General features: G+C 49.5%; 2 protein-coding genes across 2 annotated transcripts; both read left to right on the forward strand.

Moving 5' to 3' along the window:
- The first annotated feature begins 1273 nt into the window (after positions 1 to 1273).
- LOC126651163 (olfactory receptor 5AS1-like) lies at positions 1274 to 2251 on the forward strand. Its single transcript, XM_050336738.1, has one exon. The coding sequence runs from the start codon at positions 1274 to 1276 to the stop codon at positions 2249 to 2251; it is 978 nt and encodes a 325-aa protein (XP_050192695.1).
- Positions 2252 to 12712: 10461 nt separating this feature from the next.
- FTH1 (ferritin heavy chain 1) lies at positions 12713 to 16192 on the forward strand. The gene is made up of 4 exons (XM_050335259.1): positions 12713 to 12997; positions 14344 to 14490; positions 14915 to 15040; positions 15856 to 16192. The coding sequence occupies exons 1-4, from the start codon at positions 12887 to 12889 to the stop codon at positions 16018 to 16020; spliced, it is 549 nt and encodes a 182-aa protein (XP_050191216.1). The 5' UTR covers positions 12713 to 12886; the 3' UTR covers positions 16021 to 16192.
- Positions 16193 to 16446: the final 254 nt, after the last annotated feature.

A 16446-nucleotide genomic window follows, 5' to 3' on the forward strand; every position in this document is an offset into this window, starting at 1 on the left:
GTCTGGAAACACCTCTGGAATCTAAAATCCTCCTTTCTGAACTCCCAGATTCTACAGGAATCCTTAGAATCCTCTTCTGGATGAGGCATATTAGATTTTAATTATTTTATTTTGGCAACAAAGACACTGCTGGTTTGTCTGTGCCTTTGTCCACATAACACTGATATTTACAGAATTATTCAACTGTGTTAACAGTTCTTTTAAGAGATGTCCTTTTGTAATCTTTATTTTTCCTGTACAGGTGAGAAAGTTCTATCTGCCCTGCCTAGAAGTTATACTGGCATCAGCAGAAATGTGTATTAATTTTCTCAAAGTTAAAGTTAAATTATGTGTTTTTTCTTGAAATATTAAATTAATAGCCCGAATTCACTTTCTAGCAGACTGAGCCCAATTCAAAATCGATGAATAATTTCAGGTAAAAAAAAACAAACAAAAAAGGTGGGGAAAACTGCTTGGAAATCCTAAAAGTATTTAAGTTTGAATATTTAAAAACAATGTTCATTACTTGCTTTTCATCAACTGTTTAATCAGTCTCAGGAAAATAAACCCACAATATATTTGTAGGAAATCCCAGAATGAGATGCAATATTTCATTTTAAACTCAATGTTTTTTTCGTGTTTGTTCCAAATTTATTATTTCTTTATTCTAAAAAGAAAAAAAATCTGCTTTTGTTTCAGCATTTCAATCAACTTTTCCAGTATTTCATTTTCCTGCTGCTTCAGAAAAGTCATTATTAACTGTGCCTGAACTGCTTCCTCTATTTGAAACACAGGTAAATATGTAGCAGCTTTTATACTCAAATAATATGGTTTTTGTCAAGTGATATTGTGCTTATCTGAGTCAACCCAGACATTTTCTGGAGTAAGCAGTCACTTGCAGAAAATAATTCAGATTTTAGGATGCACCAAGCCTTCTCCAAGAAAGAAGGATATGGAGTCTCTTCTATACCTCTGGTGGGGGTTTATATGTTTGGTTTTCTATACACTACGGCCCAGACCTTATAAAATCCCACCTGAGCTCCTATTTCACAGATATTAAAGGAAGGAATTCCACATTTAAAATATGTCTCTAAAGCTCCCTTTGTCCTCCTAAGCTTTCCTTTCCATGGGCATCACCCAAACCACTGGTTTCCCTTCTGACTTGGGCAAGGTGCCTGAATTTCCACCCCTTTTTCCTGTGCAGGATGTGATGTGTCTGTGCCTCGACACCCACCGGGGCCGAGTCAACCCCTGACAAATCTTCTGTGCACAAAGCCAAACACAAGGGAATGAAATGCCTGAAGGAAACTGCACTGCCCTGACTGAGTTCATTCTCCTGGGTTTCACAGACCGGCCTGAGGTGGAGATTCCTTTGTTTGGGCTCTTCCTGCTCATCTATGGCACCACCTTGGTGGGGAACGTCTGCCTCGTGGTGCTCGTCCGGCTCAACGCCCACCTTCACACCCCCATGTATTATTTCCTGAGCAATTTATCCTTCCTAGACCTCAGCTGTTCCTCGGCCATCGCTCCCAAGATGCTGGTGAACCTCTTGTCCCAGCACAAAGCCATCTCTTCCCTGGGCTGTGGGATGCAGATGTTCCTCTTGGCCGCCTCCATCGACGCCGAGTGCCTCGTTCTGGCCGCCATGGCCTACGACCGCTACGTGGCTGTTTGTCACCCTCTCCTCTACCCTGTGGCCATGTCCCACGGGACCTGCACCTCCCTGGTGGCCGGGGCGTTCCTCAGCGGGGCTCTGACCTCGCTGGTCCACACGTCCCTCACGTTCTCGCTGCGGTTCTGCGGCTCCGGCCGCATCGACCACTTCTTCTGCGACATCCCAGCCCTGCTGGAGCTGCCCCGCTCCGACACGCGCCTCAACCGGGCCCTGCTCGTCACCCTGTGCGGCCTCATCCAGACCAGCACCTTCCTGAGCATCGCCCTGTCCTACACCTGCATCCTCAGCACCTTGTCCCGCATCCAGGTGACCGACAGCAGGCACAAAGCCTTCCACACCTGCAGCTCCCACCTGACAGCCGTGGGGCTGTTCTACGGCTCCCTCCTCTTCACCTACCTGAAGCCCAGCTCCAACCACTCCCCCCTGGGCACAGACAAAGCTGTGTCTGCGCTTTACACTCTCGTCTTCCCCATGCTGAACCCCCTGATTTACAGCCTGAGGAACAAAGAGGTGAAGGATGCCCTGAGGAGGACACTGGAGAGGAGGGTCTTTTCTCAGGGGTTTCTTAGGGTGCGTTTCCAGGGCGAAACACAATAAAAGCACCAGTTATGGGAACCGCTGGGCTAAATGGGGGTGAGTTGTTAGGAATATCCACATCTGGGTTTGCTTCCCGGGTCCATTTGGTAATCACTGGGAAAAAGCAGCCAACTGAGAAGGTGATTCACCCTGTCCAACAGACGTTCAGGTCAGGTGGATCCCATCCCAGAAGGATCCAGTGGGTGGATCCCATCCCTGGATCTACATGGTCTTTAAGGTCCCTTCCAACCCAAACAATTGCAGGATTCCATTATCTCTTTCCCCTCACTGTCCATAAAGGGTCTATCCTAAATGCAGAAGAAAGTTATATTTTTGCAGATTACAATAATCGAGACAACTCCTCACCAAGATGCTTGAAAGAAAAGTCCAATTAAAACAATTATCACACATGGGTGTGATTGTCTGTATTAAATTCAGAAAGCCAAATGCTTTTCTACAGGGAAAATACTCCCCTCATTTGGCAGCCACTTCTGCCATACCCACTACAGAGAAAGGAGTCTCTTGTTTATTTATTTATTTGTTTCCTTATGTATGTTATCATACTTTTGTGGCTGGACTTGTTCAGGTTTCACCAGGCACCTCCCTGCCTGTTCTGCTCCCCCCAGACACTTTTCAGGCTTGTTCTCCTCCCGTGTTCCTGACAGTTTTCCTACTTGCATGTATTTTTCCATCATCCCTTTCTGCCTGCAGACCACAAGCCCTTGTTTCCCTTTCCCACAACGTAATTAGGTTTTTATTTCTGCCTAATTGTGTTATGAAATGCTTGGTGGTGGTTATGGGACTGGCACTGCTACAGAACACACACACACTGATATCAAGACAGACTTTTGTAGTGTGCCTGTGTCTGGGTTCAGTATAAACAAGTATTAATTGTATCCTGGTACAACGTGGGTGTAGTGCTTCTGCTTTGGCTCACAGAGTTCCTGACATTTCAGCACTGGACCCTTTTTTTGGTGGATTTTCCACTTGCTGGTGTTTGTAGAAGCCCTTCTAGTTGCCCCTGACTGCTCCTTGTCACTCTAAATTAAACTACAGGTTTCCTAATCCCATCCTTTCCAAGCCCACAGAATGCTCCCCACTGACAGAGGCGGGGTTAGATGGGATATTTAGAAGGAATTCTTCCCTGTGAGGGAAGTGAGGGTGGTTAGGGCCTTGGCACGGGATTTCCAGAGAAGCTGTGGCCACCCCATCCCCGGAGGCGTTGAAGGCCAGGTTGGAGAGGGCTTGGAACAACCTGATCCTGACCATGGCATGGGGTTGGAATGCTATGATCCTTATGGTCCCTTCCAACCCAAACCATTCTGGGATCCTATGATTCAATGATAATCAGGATCTCGTTTTACAAAACGGTAATTTCTCGGGCTAGCAAGCTCAGAGGAGGCAAACCCTTTCTCCCCTGGATCCAGAGCAGCTCTGTACCCCTGCCCTGCCGTGCCCTCCCCAGTTTCCAGCTCCCCGTGCCAGGTGCCCAAGGTCCAACCCCGAGATGGCCCAGCCACGTAACTGCGGCTCGGGCTGCTGAGAAACCAGGCTGTGGGAAGCGCTGTGAGATCGTGGAACCATTAAGGTCGGGAAAAAAAGTCTGGAATCGTGTCCAGACCTTAACCCAGCCCTGAGCATGTCCTGAGTGCCACATCCCAGCAGGGAGCCGCGAGTACAGCGACAGCGCTGCAGCTGTGAGCAGCTCACAGAGCCAGGAGGACACGCACCACCATTATTGCAATTTATTATAATTGCACAGGGAAATGATCGTCATTGCACAGGGAAAGAACACCGGGAATAATCCACAGGGCTGCGCGAGGCTCTGCCAGCGCCGGTGACATCATCGCAGCGCGACAGCGATACCCCATCCCGGCAGCGCTGGGGGGTGGTACGGAACACCCTGCCGATCCTCGAGTGTCCGTGAGGCGGGTGCAGTGCGGGAGCCGTCCCGCACACCAGCGGAGGGGCCCCGCCGGGCCCCGGGAGCGGCGATGGCGGAGGACTACAACTCCCAGCGTGCCCCGGGGCGGCGAGCGCACTGATTGGCTCGGGGGCGCGCCTCCGCCCGTAGCGCCCCCTGCCGGCCGTGGGCGGCAGCGCAGCGGGGGCGCCCCCGCGTGGCCCGGCCGGGACAAACCGGGATAAATCGGGACACACCGGGACACACCGGGATACACCGGGATACACCGGGACAAACAGGGACAAACCCGGACACACGGGGACAAACCGGGATAAATCGGGACACACCGGGACACACCGGGACAAACCGGGATAAACCGGGACAAACAGGGACACACCGGGACACACCGGGACAAACTGGGACACACAGGGACACACCGGGACAAACAGGGACACACCAGGACAAACCGGGATAAACCGGGACACACTGGGACAAACGGGGACACACCGGGGCACACCGGGACAAACGGGGACAAACCGGGACACACTCCAGGACACACCAGGACAACCCGGGACACACTGGGATAAACACACACCCCCGGGCTGGAAGTGCCGCTGGGATCAGTTCTGCCACGGGACAGAAGATTCGAGCGGGCTGTGACACTGCTTCAGGAAGCAGAGCAGATGAGTGTGAAGACCGACAGAGTGGGAAGGACTTCCAGGAAAAGGAGTTTTCCCGTGACAGGATCGGGGTGGTGTGTGAGCTGTGCCCGTGCAATGGCACTGGAAGGCACCACTGGCAGCTTTGTTGTCCTTCCACCCTCCCCAAAATTCCATGAAGCTTCTGCGTTTGGGGGTTGGAATGGGAGGAGGAGTGCTGGGAGTTGTGACCCGCTTCCCAGTGCTCTAATTCTTGACTCCAATCCTGGTGCTGGATACAAGATGGGAATGTTAACAGAGTTTCAGGAATCCTCCTAGAGAGAGCTGCAAAGGACAGCATTCTTCCCAAGGCAACTGGACTGAAATTAGAGCTGAAATTAAAGCTAATTAACTTCCCTTCATCTCCATATTTCTGTTATAACACAAGTTTTCAAAGGGGAGAAAAAAAGTGGGGCTTAAAACTTGTCCTTGGCCAATGAATCGTGACTTTGTCAGTTTGGTTCTTGTAGATATCAGGCAAAGCACGTTGCCTGAGAATGAATTGTTCTCTCATTCTCAGCAAAGAAGATGAGTAAAAGTCATGTGCTGGTCGGGAAGAGATTCTTCCCTGCTTCCCGGTTGCTAATCCAAACCTCAGGGTTTGGTTGCTTTCTTGGGTGCTGTTGCTCAATCCTGATCCTCCCACCTGACAGAAAAGCAGAAACTCTCTGAAACAGCGAGATGGGGCTGGCTGTGGCTGAGGGTGATATGGGGAAAGGGGAAGAACCCTCTCCTCCCAGTTGCTTCTGGAAAAAGACACTTCTTAAGGCCCTGGATCAAGAAGAGAAAGTTTCCAGTTGCTCTAAAGTAATGGTGGTGTCACTTTCTCTTCCTATTCCTCCTCCTCTCCGTGCACTGGTGGTTCTTATGCTGGATGTGGCTGTGGAAACACAGATTCTCAGTCCCTTTCCTCCATTTTTTTCCCAGTCTCTGCAGTTCCCAGCTGCTTCCCAGCTTGTCATCCTTGTTATTGTAGGTCTCTGTGGCTGTGGTGTGACTGGGGGGCAGTTTAGGTGGAAATAATTTGGGAAGTACTCTTCTCTGTGGATTGAGCTGCTTTTCTGGCCTCTGAAATGCAGCAAGAAGGTATTGAACCCTCCCATTCCCACCTGATGAACTTTGTGATGGCACAGCCTTGCAAGAAGGACCAACCTGGTGATGCAAAGGACAAGGGTTTCCAGTAGAAAACTCTGGAAGTGGATCTTCTTTCCCTTCCTAGGCTGACGGAGATGGCCCTGAAGTTCAAGATGAACTTCACTGTTCCTCTTGAAGTTTACAGGTAGGGAGGTAGAGCCTGGTAGGGAGGTAGAGCAGAGTACATGGGAGTAAACACAGGCAGGGGAAGAGGTTGGAATTGCCCTTTTCAGGCACTCCCCACTGCTAGCTGAACCTGGCTGAGGCAGGGATGCAGGGATGCCTAAGAATTCCAAGCAAAGGCTGGCAGCTTTTTTGTGTGATCATGCTGAGCCTGCTGGTCCCTGCTGAACAAAATTTCCTGGATTAAGTAACAATGCTGCAATTCTGGCTTCTTTTTTTTTTTTCCCAGTCAGAAGAAACTCCTGTTTTACTTGATGACCTAAGAAATGCCCACGTGGTTTCGCCTCGGAGCCACTCCCTCCCCCAGGCTGTTGTTTTAGCTGATGTCAGCCTGTTGCTCAACCTGCACCTCCTGACTGCAGAAATGCTTTGTAAGAGAACCCTTTGGGGGCCTGACTGAACATCTTCACTGCTCCCGGGGTTCCTGGCACCTCGGCCCAACCCTGGCAGCTCACCCTTTGCCCTCGAGTCGCTGGCTGAGGAGTGCCTGGCTGAGCTCCTCCGTGTGTCTCATGACTCTGGAGCTCTTAGATCCGTCCACTGGCCAAGCCCTGGCCAAAAATGCTGCTTTCTGCCAGTCTCTGCCTGCAGGGACCCTGGTGAACGATCTAAGGTTGGCTGGAGACCGGGAAAGGAGACAAACAAGGCGTGTGGGGGAGGAATTCAGTCTCCCCTTTTTTGGTAGCCTCGAGCCGTGGGAATGTTTTAGCTGCAAGGTGCAGCTTTACCCTGAACCTGCTGCTCCCCTGAGGGTTGTGTCCCTTCACAGTGGCTTTCAGAAGGAACCAGGAGCACCAAACACAAAGCAAGGAAGGGCCTGGCCTGCGCTCAGCAAGTGTGGAGCGGAAATCTTGTTTTTTTACTTGTCAGACTGGAAAGTTCCTGATTTGAGTAGTTTCAGTCTTGGTCATCACTGCCTATTTAGACAGGTTTTGGGCAGTGTGACCATGCATGACTGAGCAAGCTACTCATAGAGCAACTGGGTGGAAGAACTGATTCCTTAGACCAGGCAGAGCATTCCTCTGGCTGCCTTAAACCTGAAATTAAGGTGGCTGCTGTCCAAGGGCAGTCTGGGAGCTTTGCTACCACACAGAACTGATCATTTCAGTGGGAGCATCTTCCCAGCATTCTGACCACAACCCCAGGGCAGCAGGACCTGGTGGCCAAGGTTTAAGAGCTGGTGGTCTGCCTGGAGTTAATGGTTCTGCCAGATGTGATTGCTGAGGAGTCCATATGTTCCTGTGGCTGCCCTTCCCTGTTATCTCCCTGCCCTGATGGAGCAGGGGGCCTGCTCTGTCACTGTTTTATTGGCTGCTGGAATGCTGATATCTGTGGGCTCGGCCCAACATCTGCAAAGTTAAAGACAACGACTTAATCCAGCCTATTTATCACTATCATGGTCAGGCCTTGCCCTAACAGAGACTTATTTTTCCCTGTTTTATTTCTCTCTTCTAATTTTATGGCTTTTTTTGTCCCCCCACAAATGCTGGTGGAATCATTTTGGAAAGGGAGAATCCAGTTCTTCCCAGTTTGTTCAGCAGGCAGGCAAGGCACCAGTGGATCTGTTCCCCACCAAGCTGCTGTTGGCTCGTGGAAGGAGCTGTGTCCAGCTCATCCAGAGCTGACTTTTCAGGGACAATACTCCGCTTTTCAACACTATCTGGATGCTCCACAGGTCACACACGTAGGAGCAGGTCTAACTCAAGCCCCTTGATCTGCTTTTAAATATTTTTACCTCGATGCCAAGGTCTGGGATGCGGCTTAGCAGGAAATTGCACCCAGCAGGAACGCTGTGGAGCTGTGGTACCATCTCAGCTGCATAAACCACACGGGTGTTTTCAGTGTCCCTTCTCAGCACAGCAGGAACCAGCTTTTCCCACAAGCTCCCAGAAAACTCTCCCTGCTTCCTTGCCTCTTGTAGACAACATCCCTCCCATTTTCCTAAGCCACCACATTGATTTAATCTCTTCACTTCCTCTAAATAAGCCCTGCAATGGGTTCCTGGAGAGACTTGCTGAGCAGCAGCAGCAGTTTGGAGGTGCCCCCCGCCCATCCTGCCTGACAGAGATCACAGCATGGGCCACTGCTTGTTTTTCGTGGTGCTTTATCGGGCTGCTGCATGTTCTTTCAGCCGGTTTTCAACTGCCAGTTCCCTGTAAAAGCTTGTTTCTTCTCATCATGCTTGAAGGCATTTGCCTGCCAGCCCCTTGGTTTTTTTTGGGTGGCTGAATAGAAAAGCAGCCACCACCTTCTCTGGAAGGCTCTGTAATGTCTGTTCAAGGTGCTACACAAACTGTGCCTAAGGAGCACCCTCACAAAATCAACTGAGGCCTGAGGGGCAAACTGTGCTCTGAAATAAAGAATCAGTGTCTCTGTGGAGGGTAACAAATCAAGTTTTTATGGACAACAAGGTGGCAGCACGAGGGACAGGGAGGACAGACAACTCTTCTTGATTCCCAGATGAAACCTCATCTTTAAAAAACAACGTTTTGCCTGTGTATCCTCCTCAGAATGAAAGCTGCCTGATCATTCATGAGGGCTTGGATACTCACCAGTGTTTTCCAGGGGAATTCACGGCAGGAAGGAGGTGAGAGGTGATCTTTTGGCGTATTGAGAAATTTCCCTGTAGTTGTTGACTTTAGATGGGTGGTTCTATTTGCAATTTTTGTTCCCAGCTTTACAGTATTTGAAGAAAAAGTTAAATAGAACAGAAATAGGGAACAAGAATGATACCCACCCCCTTGTTTTTAACACTTTGTAAATCTGAGAGGGGAAATAAAGTGGATGGCACTGCAGGAGGATCGTGGCAGTGTAGCAAATGTTGTTGATTGTGGCCTGTGGTGGAATGTCAACATCAAATTATTGTGGCTTTTGCAGCTTGGAAAAATCGGTTGTGGAAGCTTCAGTATGTGCAGCTGGTGCACAGGATGCCTTTGGAATCAAAACTGCAGCTTTTCTGTTACAGATATTGAAGTTGGTGTTGAAATGAGTTTAAAAGGGGCTGATACAGACAAGTAGATTCATCACATTCTGCTTCTGGCCATGCTGGGCTGACAGAATGATCATGTTATTAACAATGTTTTTCCTCGTTCTATTGACTCTAAGTGTATTTTTAGAGGCTTGTAAAAATAAATAAATAAATAAAATAAATAAATAAATAAATAAAATTTTTAAAAAATCAAGGACAGCGTGGACAAACTAGAGGATTGTTATCAATGCACTTTATTCAGACTGTGTGCAAAAATGTTCAAGAGAAAGAAAAAACTGTAACACAGTTTAGAAAACGTTTGTCTGTTTAAAACAGGGTTTATATTACTTGTCTCCAAAATCCTTTAGTCTGTCTTTGGGGACTTTTTTTCCCTGAATCAGAATAGCCTCTTGTTCAGTCTCCAAAGCAAATTTCCCAGCATAACTTCAAATATCCTTTGTTTTTCTGCCTTTGAGTGTGTTTCCAGGAACCAGCACTTCAGTGTCTGCCAGTCATTTGCATTCTGTGCTGGAAGTACCCAGTGAAAACCCAGTGAAATCCCAGCTTTCCCAGCAGAGAAATTTGGGCACCTAAAAGAAACAACTGAAAAACTCACACCACGTGCTGCCCAAGGAGCTACAGAAGGGGTTTTCAGTTCACCTCACAGAGCAAATGGAGCCCAGATGTTTTCAGCAAACAGCTTTCAAAACTCACAGTTGAGATCAGTGTCAAATTTCCCGACACATGATCAACCTTGGAGCCAAGTTTAGAGTTGCTTTTGTGTTTACAGAAAGGCTGGGAGCTGAATGACACTGAAATTCGTGGGTGGAATGGAGGTTCTCTATAACAAATATTTGACTGGATGCACTTTATCTTATTTACAGGACTTTGAGCTTTGGAGAGAAAAAAACCAAACAGGTTACTGTATTTTTGTTGATTTAATATTTGAGGCATACTCAACACTTTCTTGTTCACTGGATTTAGGACAGTTGTTGATTTTTAACTGAGATCTGTTATCAATCTGTAATTAAACCAGCACGGCAAAATCAAGCATTTTAAAGCTACAGGTGAACCACTTCTAGAGATGATACATGAAATTTTGGGCATTCCTGAGCATTCTGGCTCGCTCTGACCACACCGAGGCAGCCCTCTTGTTGAAGGTCTAACTGTGAGCCTAAGTCACACACCAAATTTTGTTGCTCAGGGACTGCAACAGCGAAAATCTGGCTCAGAATTTACTTTGGGCAAATATTACCCAGTATTTGCTTAGAAGTCCTGTTTTCAAACCCCAGGAAGGTCACTGTGGTCATTTGCAAAGGTCATGGACGAGAAAAGCATAGGTAGAGTCAGAATAATGATGCTAAAGTGGATGTAGGAGTCATGAAAACTTTCCCCTCAGATATATCTTGATCTCTGACTTGATGACCTTTCGTATGGAGACATTCACTAAAGAAGCCCTCATTATTTCTGCACACCTGAAGCTCAGCATTACTGTCCCTAAACTGGCAGATTTTAGGGTCTGTGCTCTGTGTACAAGCTGTAAACAAGAAGAGCTTGCTCCATTGTTCTTGATGGGATATTATCCAAGGAAAAACAGAGATTGTCTTCAACAGTCTGAAGCTTGTGTAGGCAGACAATACAATGATTTTGCCTCTGGGCAGGCTGAATATGCCTCTACTTCAGATCAACAAAGCAGCTGAGAGGGATGTGGATTCAAAATCCACACAGGAGGATGGGAGAGGCCCTGGGCCTGTCTTCTGAAATCCCCAGGTTCTCAGTGTTGCCTGATATTTTCACTTCCAGGTTGCTCCAATTGCTGTCCAACCTGGCCTTGGACACTCCCAGGGATGGGGCAGCCACAGCTTCTCTGGGCAACCTGTGCCAAAGCCTGCCCACCCTCCCAGGGAAGGATTTCCTCCTAAATGTGAATGTTACTTGATGGGAACTCCAGCCTAATAAAGTGATGCTTTTAGCAGGTTTCTTCCCAAGAATGCTTGTAAACTTCTTTAGCGAGAAATTCTTTACTATTTAGGAAGAAATTCTTGGCTGGGAGGGTGGGCAGGCCCTGGCACAGGTTGTCCAGAGAAGCTGTGGCCACCCCTGGATCCCTGGAAGCGTCCAAGGCCAGGCTGGACAGGGCTTGAAGCAACCTGGGCTAGTGGAAGTTTCTGTTCATGCCAGGGGGTAGAACGAAACCAAACCACGAGGAAACAGCGTGAAGCCAAGTCAAAATTAAACCACCAGTTTGAGACAGGGAAGATCTGGGTACGGCCGAGCACGATCTCACGTAACAGCGGAGTTTTGAACTCTTCATCCTGGTCACCAAGGCATGACACACGGCCGTGCAACCCTGTGTTTCCTCTGCTGCCCACGCAAATCTGCTGTCACCGAACACAGCGTGCATTGTGCAACCCGCAGTGGATCCAGAGAGCACAGTCTGGGACTTCCCCAACCTCCCTGACGTTTTAATCACGGGGGGCACAGAACGTCCCAACTGCGGAGAAAACATTGCTGTTACAAACTTTGTAATCATAAAGGTCTGTTTGATGTTCCTGGAGCCGAAGAACACTCTGGTGTGAACACAGTCATACAAGCCTGCCCAGCAGCTACGGCTTTATTTGTTGTTGTTGTTGTTTTTTTACATAAGCATTAGTGTGGGAGGAGAACAGGAGATTTCAGGTGTACCTGGCAGCCTGAAGCGATTGGTATGACCCACGTTATCTTATAGATCTTAATTACTTCTGATGTTTAACCGACAGAAAACAGCGAAACAAAGGGAGGCAGAGGCTCCTTGTTCCCTCCAGGCTGTTAGGAACTGCCTGGAAAAGTGCTGTAGAGAGAACTGCTTAGAGGAAAAATTATCTAACCTGAGTTCACAGGCTCAGTAGGAGGAGGAAATACTATTTAATCTGAATGTACAGGCTCAGTACGGAGAAGAAATATTTGAGTTTACGGGCACAGGAAGTAGAAGAAAAACTGCATAATCTGAGTTTACAGGCCCAGTAAGTTAAATTTATGGTGGATTTCAGGGTGAACACTGCCTTGGTAAAAGCCAGGATTGAACGCTGGCTTGGTAAAAGCCTGGAGTTTAGGAGTTCAATGTTAAAAGATGGTTTAAGCAGGATGTTTCTAGCCCTCGAGGTTGCACTTGCGATCAGCTTAAAACTACAGAAAGCAGAAAGTAAAATAACCCAGGGGTGATTGAAAACAAATGAGTGAACTGAGTGACCAAAGAACCCGGTGATTACTGAAAATAAACGATGGCACTGAGTGACTGGGGCAGCACTATAAAAGCAGCTGAAATAACCATCTTGTTACCAGGGGGCTCAGGTTTTTTTAACATTCGCCCTTCGATTTCCCATTTTTCTGGATTTCGATTGGGTTTTAGGAACATTTAGGACCGCTGTGGGGCCGTGTTTCGGGGCCGGGGTCGGGCCGAGCTCCGCGACCCCCGAGGGCAGTCCCGGCGGGGCCAGCCCCGTCATGGCGGACGTGGCCCCGCCCCCGCGGTGGGCGTGGCCTGGGCGGGTGCTGAGTCACGCTGGGCCAGCAGAAGCGCGGCGCGGAAGCCCCGCCCCCGGGGGCGTGCCCGGCGCGCGGCGCTACAAAAGGCGCGCCGCGGGGCAGGCGGCCCCCAGAGCGCGTCGGCGGCGGAGCGGAGCGGGTTCCTGCGTCAACAGTGCTTGGACGGAACCGGCCGCGCTCGGGCCCGCCGCGCCCCCTCCCGCGCACGTACAACAGCACCGCCGCACCCACAGGAGCACCCAGCCATGGCAGCGCCCCCCTCTCAGGTGCGCCAGAACTACCACCAGGACTGCGAGGCCGCCGTCAACCGCCAGATCAACCTGGAGCTCTACGCGTCCTACGTGTACCTCAGCATGGTGAGGGACGGGGGTGAGGGGTAGAGGGGCCTGGCGCGGCCGGGAGTTTCGCGGGTGCCGGGCGGTGCCTGCGGGCGCAGCTCCTCCTCTTCCTCCTCCTTCCCCAGCGCCTGCGGGCCGTGCCCTGCGTGTAGGTGAGGCCCTTTATCTCGCTGTTCGCGGGCCCCCTTATCAGCCCAGCGCGGCGCCTCCCTCGGGCTCTGCCCTTGGGGCTGGGCTGGATAGCAGGGCCTGCCCAGCGAGGCGTTTGGCTCCTTTCCCGCGGGCCTGCTCGGCTCCCAGGCACGGTTTTCCTTTCCCCCGTGGATCGGGAGGGATCCGCGGTTTCCTTGGCCCTGTGTGTACTTGTCTCGCTGGGCACGAGGGTCCCGTTTTTAACCACGCCGAGCTGCGGTGGCGTAAGGGGCAGCTCTGACCTCTGTGCAGCTTTGGACGTGCAGGGAACTGGAGACTTTGGGGTGGTATTCCACAATGTCGAGGCGCGTACATCCAGCACTTCGCGGCTGGTTACTGTAAAGGCTTTAACGCTGTTTTGTTCTTGCGTTGGTGGGGGACAGTGGCACACAAAGCACCAGTGCCTTGCTTCGAACGTCCAGTCTGCTGGTTTAGGAGCAGAGAATTCTGTAGCAGTTCGGTAAATAACTGGCGGTTGATACGAAACTTTCCAGTGAATCCTGCTAATGGCCCTGAATGAGGAACAAACAAACTGTGTGATGCTTCTAATTGCTGTTAGAGGGGTTTTTTTTGTCTTTCAAAAAAGTATTCGCTGTTGACCTGACATTTCAGTTCCGTTTATCTTTTGTCTTTAAAATGTGGTACTGATTTTTTTTTTTCTCCAGAAGTAGCAAGTGTACTCCATAGTGTAATCCCCGAAAAGCCTAGGGAGGCATGGGAGCTCTATTACAGAAGTATCTAGAAGTTAGTGGCCACCCTTAGCTGGTGTTGCAGGTGATAACCCTGACTTGTGGTCGTTGTAAACAAGCTCGAACAAAGGGAAAATTTCTCCATGAAGAAGGCTTTTCAGGGCTGCAGTTTAAGGCATTTGAGTGGTGATCAGAACAGGTATCTGTGGGGTATCAGAGTGGTTTGTTTGGTTTTGTTTTTGTTTTTTTATCTTCAGAAATAAACCAAGGGCACAACTACCATTATTTGTGTCCTTGGTAGGGATACAGGTTAAAATTTAATCCTAGTTGGAAAAATGGTAAGGGGAGGGTTGCTCCACACTGCCTTGCTGTGTGTTGGCCTCAGCTTGGACTCGGGCCATCCTGAGGCAGGGCTGAGACACACCTGAAGCCACACTTTGGGTTTGGCTTGGGGTTCTGAGCCTGTGAATCCTTATTTTTCAGTCCTACTACTTTGACCGGGACGATGTGGCTCTGAAGAACTTTGCCAAGTACTTCCTGCATCAGTCCCACGAGGAGCGGGAGCACGCGGAGAAGCTGATGAAGCTGCAGAACCAGAGAGGAGGGCGCATCTTCCTGCAGGACATCAAGGTGAGGAGCAGGCCCTCCTGGCCCAGAACTGCATTTGGGGGCTGGGAGGAGGTGGGCTTCCCTCTGGGTCCTCTCCCAGAAGGAGCAGCAGCTGATGTGTAGTAATTTGATAATTTGTGCTTGATGGACTAAGAAAAAGTACTTTTTTTGTGTAAGAAGAGTGTAATGGTTTGCTGTGGCAGAACAAGAAGGCCGCTGGTTCATCACCATTCAATTTAAAAGCAGAAGTGCTCTGTGCACTGTTTTGAGAAGTGTGAGCGGGGTGTTGCATTCAGTTCTGTTCTGAGAGTGCACATCAAATGTTTGATGTTACCCAAAATGCCTGAACTTGGTCCAGACAAGCTTTGAGGGTGGTCTAAAGGCTTTGCTCCCTGCTGGTCTGCGGGTACTTAGAGAAAACACGGGCTGTGCTTTTCCCTGGCAGAAACCAGACCGTGATGACTGGGAGAATGGCCTGACTGCAATGGAGTGTGCCCTGCACCTGGAGAAGAACGTGAACCAATCACTGCTAGAACTGCACAAATTGGCAACCGAGAAGAACGACCCACACGTAAGTGCAGGCTGAGCCCGAGAATGTGGCTGTTTGAGGAGGGGGCTTGGATGTGCCCAGTTGTGTGGGTTTAGGGCTGAGCTGTGTGCCCTCAATGTTAATAAAGGTGAGAAAAGGTGAACCAGGGGTGCAGCCCTCCAGAGGGAAGGGCCCAGGTGTCAGCCTGTCCTTCAGCCCTTTGGTGAGGTTATTGCTGTCCTTCCAGGATGTTCTTTTATGGTAGCTGAAACTTGCTTTATTTCCTCTGAAGTGTATTAAGCTTTATGGAGACTTGTTTCTGAGGTGGTTGAGTTCTATCTTAAGAGGCTTTATTGCCACAAACTTCTGGTGTCACTTCTGAATGTTAAAAGCCCTGATACTTGATGACAGTGTCTGAAAACACAGGGCTCTTGACAGGTGAAAGTTTTAGGCAAGGCTGGATTGAGGCTGTTTAGTATCAGGAAGAGATTAATGTGTGTGAATCCATGTACTCTTGGGAGTATCATGTGTAAGCTGGGGGGACTTTTTAAAACAAAACAATAAAACTGGCCTGTCTTAGAGGTGTAAATCCTCACAGTTGTGAGTTTGCTGTGTAGTGGGGGAGTCAGAATCTGTTCAGAGAGTTGGCTAATGCTCCCTATAGTGAGGAAGAGGAGAGGCTTCCTGAGCTCTGTGGGGTTCTGGAGCCAGTGTGCCTGTGTCAGCCCTGCCTCACTTTGATCTCCTTCTGGCTTTGCTGAGGCAAAACCTAAAAGCTGTTTCGTCTCAGCTTGCAAGTTGTCATGCTGTACCCTCTCCTTTCTGGGCCTGAGTTTAAACTCTCCTCTCCCTTGCAGCTGTGTGACTTCATTGAGACCCATTACCTGGACGAGCAGGTGAAAGCCATCAAGGAGCTTGGTGACCATGTGACCAACCTGCGGAAGATGGGGGCACCCAAGTACGGCATGGCTGAGTACCTCTTCGACAAGCACACCCTCGGGGAAAGTGACAATGACAGCTGAAGGCTGGCCCAGAGCCACGCTGTGGGTTTCAGTGGGACTCCTACTTACTGTCCAGCCGTGCATGCAGCTTCAGCTACCTAGAGAAACAGTTCCATTCTCTGTACCAAATATCACCCCCCTCTCTCTCGTGTTTTATGTACTGCCCTCCAGCCAATAAAGTGACTTGGTTCCAGCTGGCTTTTCCTGTTTAGTTTTGAGGGAGAGGAGGCAGCTGTAGTTGAAGGGGCTGTGGGAGGTACATTTTGTCATGTGGTGTGGGAGTCTTGCAGCTGGTGCTGAAGGCAGAAGTAGAACTTAAAATATGGTTTCTCTAAATTCCCGTTGCATGGGAACTAAAATGAGGAAATGAAACGATGGTCCTGGGCTTGAGCCTTGCTTTTATTTTCTGAGGGTGGGCAGTAAAGCTCAGCTGAGTGTGGTGTCTGC

This window comes from Myiozetetes cayanensis, unplaced genomic scaffold (genome assembly GCF_022539395.1).
Source record: "Myiozetetes cayanensis isolate MyiCay16 unplaced genomic scaffold, myiCay2020 scf6-25, whole genome shotgun sequence".
NCBI classification, from domain to species: Eukaryota; Metazoa; Chordata; class Aves; order Passeriformes; family Tyrannidae; genus Myiozetetes; species Myiozetetes cayanensis.